Here is a 12,128-nt window from a genome sequence, read left to right as displayed (position 1 = left end):
TTAGGTGTACTCAACAGCACTAGCACTAGTTTTGCAGCGTCACGGAGTGAGATTATAATTCTTGAGTTTGAGGCGAGGTCGAAACGTCGGAATTAATATAGACAACTTCCCCTCAGTTTTCAATGTCAGTTGGATGCTATAAGCTAGTCGCAACAGTGGGAATTACAGCTCTACACAAAAAACTTTAGAGTTCTTTGGAGCTTTGCATTCTTCATTCCGGTGTTTAGTGTTGTATATATTTGGAACCCAGCCTACCTGGGTGGCGCTTCCATTTATTTTATTACCAGTAGAGTTACTTGTAATTTCTGTTTGCTCTTACGAAAAAAAAAGACATGTCTTTACAGGTGTTTTTCTGTGTTCAGAGTATTTGAGGATGCGAAAGCAGGCAGAAAGAAGTTCTGTCTTTGTATTGGTGACTCATCTTGAGGGCACCTACTTTGGTGCATTATATGAAGTAAAATTAGATGGACAAGGTAATGACGGTGCAGGGACTCATGAAACCCAACCAGTAGTTCAAACTGTATCACGATTCACTGCAGAGGATTTGGGTTAGGGAATGTGGAAATTTTGTATTTTGGGTGCCAAGTTGTATATTTTGCCAGATGGTGGTCCCGATTTCTTTGACGAGGATGTGTGTTTCCCCAAATGCGATGGACGTGTTCTCGACATCAAAACTGGGAAACTGGTGTCATCAATTAAAAGGCCAGCTCCCAAATGGTTTGGAACTCATGTGTCTGCATATGGGAAAATTTACTCTCTTTCGGATCCATATTGCTCATGTGATGTACCAGAACCGTCCTTTGAGGAGTATGACCCTATTGCTGACTCTTGGCAGCCGCTGTGCTCTTATCCATATTCTGATGAATATGGTACTACAGAGATACAGGGTTATGCCGTTTGTGATGAAGTCTTACTGTTTAGTATATGTGGCCGGAAGGATAATGACGGCGCACTGTGGGCTTATAATGTAATTAAAAATAAGTGGTGTCCAGTCCAAGTGGAGAATACAGATTGCTATTTCCGAAGAAGGGCTGTGGTTGTGGACCAGACTATCTATGCCTTATCCAAATTGGACATGGCTGTTGTCGCATTTTCTATTACGAGCAACCAAAATGAGGAAGGGCATATTAGTTATTCAATATGTGAAAATTATACAGCGCACACGAGTGTATCCACCGTCCATTTTAACCCGTCAAAAAAAAAAAAAAAAATTAACGGTGGAGATGACGGGTGCGCCGCGCACCCGGGTGCGCCGAAGAGGCTCTCTTCAATATGCTCATTCTTAAAGTTCGATTTTCCACAGTTCATCAACTGGAGAAGTGATCAGCATTTAGTTCTTCTAGGGAACTTGGTCTTTTATCTTGTCCAGAGTGGCTTTGACGACGAAGTTGACGGTTGTCAACGTCTTTCTATCACCAAATTTCAAATTGTAGGAGGAAGCAAAATCAATTTCATAAGTTCAATGCATTGTGAGGTGGATATCGGGGATTCTGGGCCGTTCCATATTCAATTATGCTTCACGGCGTAAGTTTATTGCATTTGTTCTTTTCCTCTGGAATTTTAATAAATCGTGATCCTCATTTATTTTGCATTTCACTTTTAAGTGATCTCTTATTCTGTTTTGATAGAGTGGAAGGATATCACACTCACAGAAGAAGAGATTACTACCTCCATCAACCGGGAAAAACAAGTTTCCGAGCAGCAACAAGCATTTCCAGATCCTTACCAAGCTGAAATTGCCCCTCAGCCTAGATATGAAGCATGCTCCTCATCTCAGCCACCTGAGCCTTCAGAAGTGGCAGAGCAGTTTCAGCAAGTTTCCATCCTGCAAGAGGAAGATCTTAGTGAGGCCATTCAACATGGGGCAGTCTCTAGCAAGGTTAAGACTGGAAAAAGGTGTACAGTCAAGGCAAACCAGTTCTGTGCTGTATTACCAGACAAGGGTCTGCACCAATATGATGTCAGCTCTCTTGCCCTATGTGTTTATTGGTACTGACTTTACATGGTGATAGTATCAATGGTAAATATCTTTGGTTACTTCGTATTAGGTTACTTTTACACCAGAAGTCACATCATGCTGTGTAAACCGTGCTGTGATGTTTCAGCTGGTGAAACTGTGCAGGGACTCCCATCTTTCAATGTGGCTTCCTGCTTATGATGGGAGGAAGATCCTGTATACTGCTGGACCTCTTCCTTTGCAGTCAAAGGAATTTAAAATCACTCCTCTGGATGATGATGAGGGACATGGACTCCCACCTTTCAAACCGTACGTAGTGATTGCTTGTATTTTTAGTTGCAACTTTCTTCTATTTTCCTAGTCTACTTTAACAATGTATAGGATGATGGCTTTCTTCTTGTAGCAAACGTAGGGGAAGGAAGTTCAGAGTCGTGATCGAATTCGCTGCACATGCTGACCTGTAAAATTTAGGTCTCTTTTTGCAAGGGAGGATAGCTGATGCACCCCAGAAGGCCCTTCAGGTTCTTCACATTGTTCTGAGGGAGTTGCCTGCTTCTAATAGTGGGATATAATTTATACTCGTGAAAATTTTATAACAGTGGGGTAGTTAATTGTTTTCTGAAAATTACTGCAGTTACATGCATCTAATAGGCTATAATTGCATTCAGGTCTGTAAAATTGTTAAGGGACAAAGGTACTCAAAAGAGTTTGGATGAGAGACAGGTAACTGCTTTGCTTAAGGTGACTTCTCAGCGCCCTTCAGAGAAGAAAGGTGATATTATACAGGTTGCTTATCTTTTCTCTTTGCTCCCTCTCTCTCTTCCTCCCTTGAGAATTAATTCATCATATTCTAAAATTAAAACAACTTTGGAAGTTACTCCTGCGCAAGATTATGTACACCAGATGAAGCCCCAACATTCAGATTGCATTGCATAAAACCTAAATTAAAGAGTCGAACTTGCTGCTCTACAAAAAACACCTGAAAAACCACAAACCCTAAACCCTTATTTTTGGTCAGAATCATCTAAAGGTACAAAAATTTCTCTGCAGTGTGTTATGGGCTTTCCTTATTTGTAGAAAGTGGAATTTCATATCTAGGTTTATCTCAGTACTTCATTGGACTTTGTATTTGATGTGTATCATAAATTTTGACGTTCTTCAGTGCCTAAAGTCGGGTTTAACTTGCAAAATCTTGGCTTCTACGACAATGTTGCTGTGACATTGTACTTTTCTTTGTCAAACAGTTTGATTCCAGAAGCACATTGCTTTGATTGTGCTTTACATAAATGCTGGAATGCAATTGTGATAACGTGGAAGGAGTCCACAATCCACATAGAAAGAGAGTTACGCAAACAACCTGAACAACAAACTCTAAAGTATAACACAGATGTGGGATAAAAATAGAAAATTATGAACTAGGAATCACTCCCAGGCTTATCACCTAACTAGACTTACAAAAAACACAACGGTGAGGGGAAGAAGCAACAATTAGGTCTCCTTTGTAATATTTTGCAAGTATTCATGCTCCCATGCACTACAAGCCATCACAGGATTTTGTTCTTTGGCGGAACCTTGCCTTTCTAGAGAAATTTTGCAAGAGTAAAGATCGGATCTGCAGAATTCTCTGATAAGAAACTGTGGAAATATTTGCAATCTTCTCCGGAGGATATGAGCTTCCATCTACTAACATACTTGATTGGAATCACTCATATGAACTCTTTTTAGTACCTACCAACAAAGATGAAATCTCACTTACCTCTTCATCATTTAAATTTCTTCTGAAACCTAAATTCTACCCCTTCTTCAGTTCTCTAACCTCTTATCCATCTTTTCCACCAGCGGATCCTTGGATTGGCACCCAAAGGACCTAAATATTTTCGAGGCCACCCTCCTTCCCCACAACCTACTTAAGTGGCTCATTCCTGTAATGCAACAGCCATAACTTGGTTAGAAAAGAAATATCCGCTTTGGGAGCCTTAGACTGAAACCAGCCTTGTCAAAGGGGAAGTCTCTCTGGTAGACTATGGGTCTTGCAAGAGTCATTTTTTCAGTATTATGAAGAGTATTTATGAGTCTAGTGCTTTTAAGACTATACTTAAATCTTAGGGCGAGTACTTGTGGGTTTTGAGTGTCTTTATGTCTATTTAGGAGTCTTATAATTAATTAGTCTTTAATAGTCTTCTGTTTTAGGAGTCCTAAGAGTTTTTTTATTTTATTTTTTATTCAAGTCTAAATAGTAAATATAGCTACTGTTTGTAAACCAAATTAGAATGGAATGAAAATAAACTGAATATAATGCCGGCGAACTGCAAGTGAGTCATTTTAATATCTTTTCTGCCCACCGTTAAACCTTTTATCAATCTGCACTCTTTAACTCTCTCCGTAGGACTGGCCCTGCAAGAGTAAAAAGAAAAGGGGATATGTGATCACCTTGTCTCACTTTTACTGAGTTTCACCTTTTTGGGACGAGGCAATTGTAAATCTCATTTGTATTTTTAGTACTCCAAATTGTAAAGAAAGTGGCAGTTGTGATATGTTAGTTTCTCAACCTTGCTTTTCATGTTGATATTGCAGACAGTATGACGTATTGCCTACGATCAAGGTCCTTATGCAAAGGAGTTCAGAGTTAAAATTAGTGAGAATACGACTCAGGTTGAAGCTCGTAGTCTTCCTCCACCATGGGTAAGATATAATTGTAATTGCCTTTTGTTTCTGCAGCTGGTTGTGATGGTATACACCTGTAGTGATTCTTCTCTTGCTTACAGCTCAAATACCATAATACTGGAAAGCAGGAAGGATGCCGGCCCAAAGGTGGACAGTGGAGTATGATAGATAGGGTATTTTTTGATGCATTCTTAACTTACATGCAACGCCCTAAACCTGTATGTCTCGTGTCTGTTTCTTTGGGGAGGTAGTTTTCTTTTGGATTCTTTCCTAAACTTTTGTAATGTTGCAAAAAATAGTAGGTGGAGGAAAAGTAAGCAATTGGATTTGCATAAATTTTATTGGATAATTGCACGAGTGTGGCAGATGTTCTATTATCAAGAAGTTTCTGGCATGGTATGGGACTAATTTTTGTCCTTTAAGCGGAATGACAATACTGTAGTAATCACCAATCAATTTGAAAATAATGTGGCAAATTTGGTAATTGATTTGAAGAAAAATTGACGTTTCAGCCATTCCAACTTTTCGTAGCGTCTCGTGTCTGAAGTTTAGAAAACTTCAAAACATATCAGACGTATTGATCTTGATCAAAAATTGGTATATGGCACCTTTAGCTCTTTTTTGAAGAAGATGGAGCCTTCAGCTCCGTTATGCATATTAATGAGTGATCACATCGAGAGGTTATTGTAGCCTAAACGACTAGATCATAATTACCTTAACGAAGCAAAAAGAGCAATTGAGACAGAAGCAAAGTCATTTATAACACAGGAACTGAGAGAAGAACCAAAAGCACGGGTTCAAACAATCGGACCTTGAAAGAGCCCTTGCCCCTTGACATTCTATCTGAGATAGAGGGCAGCTCTGCACATGGTCGTCGGAATATCAATGTGTTAAGAAGAGAGAAGATCATAAAGCAGAAAGAAAGGAAGGGCTGCATAGTATGAATATTTCCTTTGCTAAGCCTCCACTTTAATTCATTGGAAAGATGCTCTAATTTTTATGGACGTAAATTGTTCGTATGTCCTATATTCTTAACAATAAATTATCAGCATGGTTTTAGACTACTAAAAAAGATGGTATTTCCAACAGAAACTTGAGTGTAGGTCTAAGTGTCTAACTAACTGACCATTATCAGTATTTCTCATGTTTGCGTATGTAAAACTATGCAAAACAAACATATGAATCCTAACCACAACCTTGAGAGAGCCCTTGACAATTGATTCTATAGTTGTGCCTGGACATTCAAGAAAAAAATTCCCCGACTCAGCTAGCTCGTGGTCATCTAGGAATACTAGTTTTGCACCTTCACCGAGTAAAATTGCAATCTTTGAGTATGGAAACGAGGTTGGATACATGAGTTGATCCACCAGGTTGTAATCTTCTAGTTTTTATTCTTTCAAAACTAAATAATTAATGTTTGAAATTTCCTGATTTGCCATACTAAATCAACACTAAAAAAACTTCAACACATCAGTTGGGTTGAATATGTGTGTGCAGATAAGGAGCTGAAATAGTCTCAAACCTGCTTCATCATACTACCAAACAATGAACAACACTGAGAATCTCAGAAACTCATTTCTTAAAAAACTGAGAATCTCAAACACCAAGTTTTGTAATGAATTTACATGTATCAAGTTACTACAGGAATCATAATAAAAACTTGATATCACAACTACAACTTTTATTGAAACATTGCAAGTCCTATTTGTTACACCAAAGAATTCACTAGTCTACAACATCACACTTCATTGGCCTTGTCAAACATTTGTCACTGATCAAAGTCGCATTGTTTTCAGCCTCCTATATGGTATCTTAATATAAAATGGATCAAGTGATCTACAAACAAAAAAGTGAAGATCCAAGTTAAACCATTGATGAAGTGAGATTTATAATATACTGACACATGTAAACAACAACATAGCTTCAAAGTTGTTTACTGGTGTGGGGGGGGTGGGCGAGTATAGCTTCAAAGGTGTTCACACAATACCAATTTCCTCCCTCCCTCCCTCCCTACCTCATTCATGAGAAACAAATGAATGCTTCATACTGAACCAGGTAAGAATCATAAAATCTATAGTTCAGACCCACATTTAACTCACCAGCATTGACACAGGACAGGGATCCGAAGCGTTGTTGATCACAATCAAGTCTTCACTGTTTGATCATTAGGGGCAAGAAACTAAGGGTATGTAATAACAATCGGCCTCCAAATGCTCTCATGATCACCGTCCTCAAAAGCCACAGTCAAATCCTTCTAAATTGAAAATTGAATGTGACTTGGCTGCTTCAAACTGCCTGTAAAATATCATACAGTACTATATTAATTGCCTGAGAAAACAACAGTGAAGTAGTTAAGTGAAGAAAGCACAGCAATTTTCACTACTTTCCTTAAAAAAATTAATAATCTTCATATTATCAACAATACCCGATCCTTTAACTCAGTTCACCTTTGGCGAACAAACAATATCTAGTGTTTCTAAGCACTCACACAAAAACTGAAGCAGAACAACATCAGCACATGAGTGGGAAATGATTGTATCGTGATTCAGAGATGAGGGGATATCAACAATAATACTACTGCATGGATGAATATATGAATAATAAATGAGCTACGACAGTATACAAATGACTGTTTGGAATGAGAAAAAGATAAACAAATTACTGTTCCCACTGCTCAGACACAAATCAGACAATAACAAAAAGTAATTCTATAGCTGTTTAGAAAGAGCATGCTAATGATCTCTAGAGAATTTTAAGGAAGGAAGCATGCAATCACTCTTTTCTATTAATGCAGAACTTTCCAGTTAAGTCTACCTCAATACAGCCGGCCAGTGCACTCTGGAGAACCACAATAGCAATTCTTCTTCTTTATATTGCCGTTGGAATCACGAACCTGATCTATCATATAATTGTAATCATATGTCAACTCTTGCAAAGGAGGAATGTTCTCAGCGGCGAAGAACATAATGTGAGGAATTCTGTTGTCTTCGTGATCATAGAGGACATTTTGTGCATAAAGATTAGGGGAACAGCTATGGTTGATAAATCTCCCCAAATTGCCTTTGCTCGCAGCATCAATGGTGAAACAACCTTCCTCTACAACTTCGTAAGAACTTGAGTGTGCATCGGGCATGAGGGACGAAAGCCCATCCCAAAGATTGTCGTTGTAGTTATTCCCAATATCAAACAGATACTCATCATTACCAGCTCTTGCTTCGGCTTCCTTCTCCTCAAGGAGCTCTCCTATGTACTCACAAATAAACTTTCCTGAAGGAATGGAATTAAGGGATCTCACCCCCCATCCCCTTGATTTAGTTTTAAAAATTTCAAGCTGAAATTTTATACCATGCTGGCTTACTCTATTATGGCAAGAAGGAGGACATTTGCAAGTAGGTCCACACTCGTACACAAGGGGTTTAGCTTCAACAATAGCCCCGTTAAAGTTATATGGGATCTCACCTCTATTCTTAACTGCACAAGAACATTTCTCTGAGTCTGAGCATGCAGCAGTACAGCTACAACCCAAGAGAGGAAGTGGGCGGCACCAATAAGGATATATCATGCTAGTTATGTATTCAAAGGATGGAGGCTTTTCATCGTCTATGGTATTCACAGCACAGATAGGAATGGACTCTTTGCCACCTGAAATATCATCAACACAGATACCTTCACGTACTTGAAATTTTTTGGACTTCTTAAGCTCTTTCCAAGCAAGCTCTGGTTGACCCGCAATTCTGTCCAGATGAAACTTGTATACAAGCTTATTATGAGGCCCCAAATGTTGCCAACATTTCTCTACCAAATATAGTCCATCATACACATATGTCCTAGATTTTCCATCTGATGATTCAGACCCACGGATCACTCTAACAGGATTCTTTTCATCCAGACTATTCTTCAAAGCAAGGTTGCCACGTTCAAGCTTCTGATCTTCAGGTTCCTTTTCTGTATTTATCATATTTCCTCCTTGGCCAGTGTAAATCAAGGAATTTGAATCATCCAAAGCATCAGCATACCCCCCTGATGCAACAATACTGGTTGCAAGGATCTTCCCCCCATGCTTAACATAATCTATACCACCTTGAATTTGGCGATGTAGGCCAATCATAAGAAGTTCCACTCTGTAATGAAACTCATCACCAACTTCCACTCCAGGAACAGCTCCCAAGATTTGTTTGCCTACATTTACATATTTTCCTTTTTCCTTTAGGATCTTTGCTGCTTGAAGATCATACCTTTTGCGGGAGGTTCCTCCTTCCTTTGACTTAGCTTCATCCTCCTGCAAGAGCTTCCTAGAAACAGCTTGAAAAAGCCGCAATGTCTCCCTCACCTTGTTTCGGGTCACAATTGCACCACCATCACAAACTTCATTGCTTGAACTACTCTGACAAAAAGGAGGAGGGCACACATGTGACACATGTGTATAACATGATATTGGAACCGCATCCTCGCCCCTAATAACAAGTTGCTGGCTCGTGCCTTGATTAGCAGTCTCTCTTGCTCCTGCACCATTTGTCTTTCTAGGCTTTCGCCCAATCTTCGAGTCACTTTTAGTCCTAGGAGTAGTGTTAGATCCTTCTGGCTGACATTCAAAATGAAGTGTTTTCTGTTTACTTTCACTAACACCAGCACTTGGTTTCTTCTGTTTTCTTTCACTCATACCATCTGGTTTCTTCCGTTTGCTTCCACTCATACCATATGGTTTCTTCTGTTTGCCTTCACTCATGCCACCATTTGGTTTAGGTTCCTCCACCTCTATTGCCTTCAGCCATGGACAATTTGATGCAGCCATCAAACCCATTACAATCACCCTATCTTCTTGGATATTTCCTCCTGGACTGTTCTTCTCATGGTATACCACAATCTGCTTCCCCACTTTCTTCTCTGAATGTATACCATCCTCCCTTGTCCCTTTACATTCATTGCTTTCTTCTTGAGAAGGTACAATCTCATTTTTTCTTGTATCTTCCAAAACCAACTTCATCCCATTGTTGCATTCATCTTTTCTCTCCATTTCTTCTACATCATGTCCCTTGCGTTCAGTTTGAACTCCGTCCCCAGTTACTTCATAATCATTCCCTCCCAATTCATTCTTGTGGAACTCTTCCTCCCGAACATCACCCACTCCTGCTTGTTGCATAATGGTATTCATCTTTGATGAGGATGGCTTGTCACCCATATCCGACTGCTCTTCACTGAAATTTCTGGCCTCCAAGGCAGCATTCCTTCTACAAAAAGGAGGGAAGTCCCGAACAGCTGAGACATGTCTTCGAGGAGGATATCTTCTAGCTGCATTCTTCTCCTGACCACTATTAGAAACGGAAATGGAAGCAGAGTTTTGATCTGACATCACAGAAACCATCTGTACATCCTGTGTAGCCATACGCACTAGATAAGGGTTTAGTGACAAATCAGATCCTTCATGGTCTAAGGCTGTTAATTCATCTGTTTCCACAGTACCAACAACAGCCCTATTCATTAAGTCAGAATCGCCACCCACCTGACCAGCTGAGAGGATCATGCTTACAGCTTTTTGTCCATCATCATTTCTATCCCTCCTAATCAACTGCTCAGCCTGATCAGTAGTACCAACAGGACTTGCCCCTTCAACAATTGTTGAATTGTTGCTCAACTGACACAGATTCGCCTGCAAATCAGATACTTCATCTTCTAACGATGTTCTAGTTTCAACTGGCACACTCATCATGTCACTATCATCTACTTCATTCCCATCATTGATCCTATCCCCAGCAACCGAATTTTCAGTCGGTACACTCTGAGAAGCACCAACAGAGGCTTCCAGTTCACTGCTACCCTCCATTGGTCCAGTCCTAGAAGTACCAGCAACACCATTGTTTAAGAGAACATTTCTTCCACAACCGGGTGGAAAATCACGAACAGCAGAGACAAGTCGCCTCTTAATCTTACCCGAACTGGGGCTGTAAGAACACTCACCAACGTCCATGGGCTTCTTGCCCAATCTTGCTTCAGAATGACTGCCATGAAGCGATACAACTGTCCTGCTTGACGAGTCCAAATGTGGGTTCGCCTCTACAACCCCCATTCCAACTTCTACTACTCCAATGCAATCAATTCCTCAACAACCTAAAAAAGTATACAGTAATCATTGAACCCACAATAGCCAAACAACAAAGCAAGAACTAATACTTCAAGAACCAAAAGCATACATTAATCATTGAAACCACAATTGGCAAACAACAAAGAAACTAAGCAAAAGATTTAAATCTCATAACAAGAAAAGAAGCAACAACTCAATTGATCACTACCGAAACAGGAAGTAAAGATTGTAAATTTACAGCAGAAGGGTCCAATTCAGATCAAATTGATCACATGCATCCACAAAAGGCAACAATGCAAAGAAAGAAAATACCTCTACAACTTGGGACAGCGAATGATCCAAAGTCTCCAATCGAATGATTCTTGTTGTTGATTGATGAAGGAATCAAAAGGGGTCAAACTGGGAGATTAATCTCCATACCCAAGTGGAGATGGAGATTTCCGACACTAAACTGGACACAAGGTTTCGATGCGGTAAAGAGCAGACAGAAACTCTGTGTTGTCTACTTTTTTCTGTTATGTTATTTGTGAAAATTTGGGTCGGCGGGTTCCTGAGAAAGGAAAGAGAAATTGCCGTTGATACTAACAGATTATCAATTGTTTTTTTTGGATAAACAATGTCACTTCATATATATGAGCATGACAAAGCATGTAACAATAGAAAAACACCCAAAATTATTAGATTTGCACTTCTAAATTTTATGATCTGTTCTAATTTTATGATCTGTTCTAGGATATTCTCTATGTGTGCCTTGGTCTTATGCCAATATGATATGTAGTTAGACTAGATCTATGTATTCATATCCTTACCATATTGGTATTGTGTAATTCCCTATATAAATGGCTCCTATCAATGAATAAGATGACTCTCTTGCTATCTCTTTGTCTCTACACTTTATTCTTCATCACGTTATCATGCACTTTGTTCTAACCCTAGAGCCAATAGCCCACCATTTTTTTCCAAACCCTAAAAACCAAAACCCTAAAATCGGGCAGCCTTGTTTTTCCCGATTTCCGACCAAAATTCTGACTGCCCTCCGCCGGAATTTTATATCCCCAGAAAGCTCTTTCCGTCACGGATCCAACGCCGCCGGCCTCACCCTGAGAACCGGCCGGAAAGTCTCCGAACCGGCCGCCGGAAAATTCCAAACCGCCGCCGCTACCGACCACCGGTTCACCACCTTCCCTTGCTCCGATCAACCTGAAATTTTGACAGAAGCTTCCCCATCCAGAGCTGCTCCTCCTGTCAAATTTTCAGCCCCAAATTCGAAGTATAAGTAGGCGAAACGTTATTTCTCCTCTCAGCAGCCTTGAGAAAGGTATGTTTTGAAACCTTAAACTCTTCCAAGTTCAATAACTCGGGGAGGATAAAATCCTTTTCCTCCCTTCTCCATCTCCATTCTATGCTTGGGATTTTGTGTGTGCAGGT

General features: G+C 39.9%; 1 protein-coding gene and 1 non-coding gene across 2 annotated transcripts; both read right to left on the bottom strand.

The window, feature by feature from the left end:
• Positions 1-500: 500 nt before the first annotated feature.
• Positions 501-1,399, bottom strand: LOC101300348. The gene is made up of 2 exons (XR_184757.1): positions 1,275-1,399; positions 501-1,142 (listed from the first exon to the last, which is right to left on the bottom strand). It is a non-coding gene; the product is annotated as an uncharacterized LOC101300348 (transcript).
• A 5,295-nt stretch (positions 1,400-6,694) lies between these two features.
• On the bottom strand, positions 6,695-11,272 carry LOC101300058. Its single transcript, XM_004300488.1, has 3 exons — positions 11,013-11,272; positions 7,436-10,726; positions 6,695-6,916 (listed from the first exon to the last, which is right to left on the bottom strand). Exon 2 carries the CDS (start codon positions 10,683-10,685, stop codon positions 7,437-7,439), a length of 3,249 nt encoding a protein of 1,082 aa, XP_004300536.1. The 5' UTR covers positions 10,686-10,726; positions 11,013-11,272; the 3' UTR covers positions 6,695-6,916; position 7,436.
• Positions 11,273-12,128: the final 856 nt, after the last annotated feature.

Source organism: Fragaria vesca, linkage group LG5 (assembly GCF_000184155.1).
Source record: "Fragaria vesca subsp. vesca linkage group LG5, FraVesHawaii_1.0, whole genome shotgun sequence".
Classification (NCBI taxonomy): Eukaryota; Viridiplantae; Streptophyta; class Magnoliopsida; order Rosales; family Rosaceae; genus Fragaria; species Fragaria vesca.
This window is presented reverse-complemented; position numbering and strand designations above follow the sequence as displayed.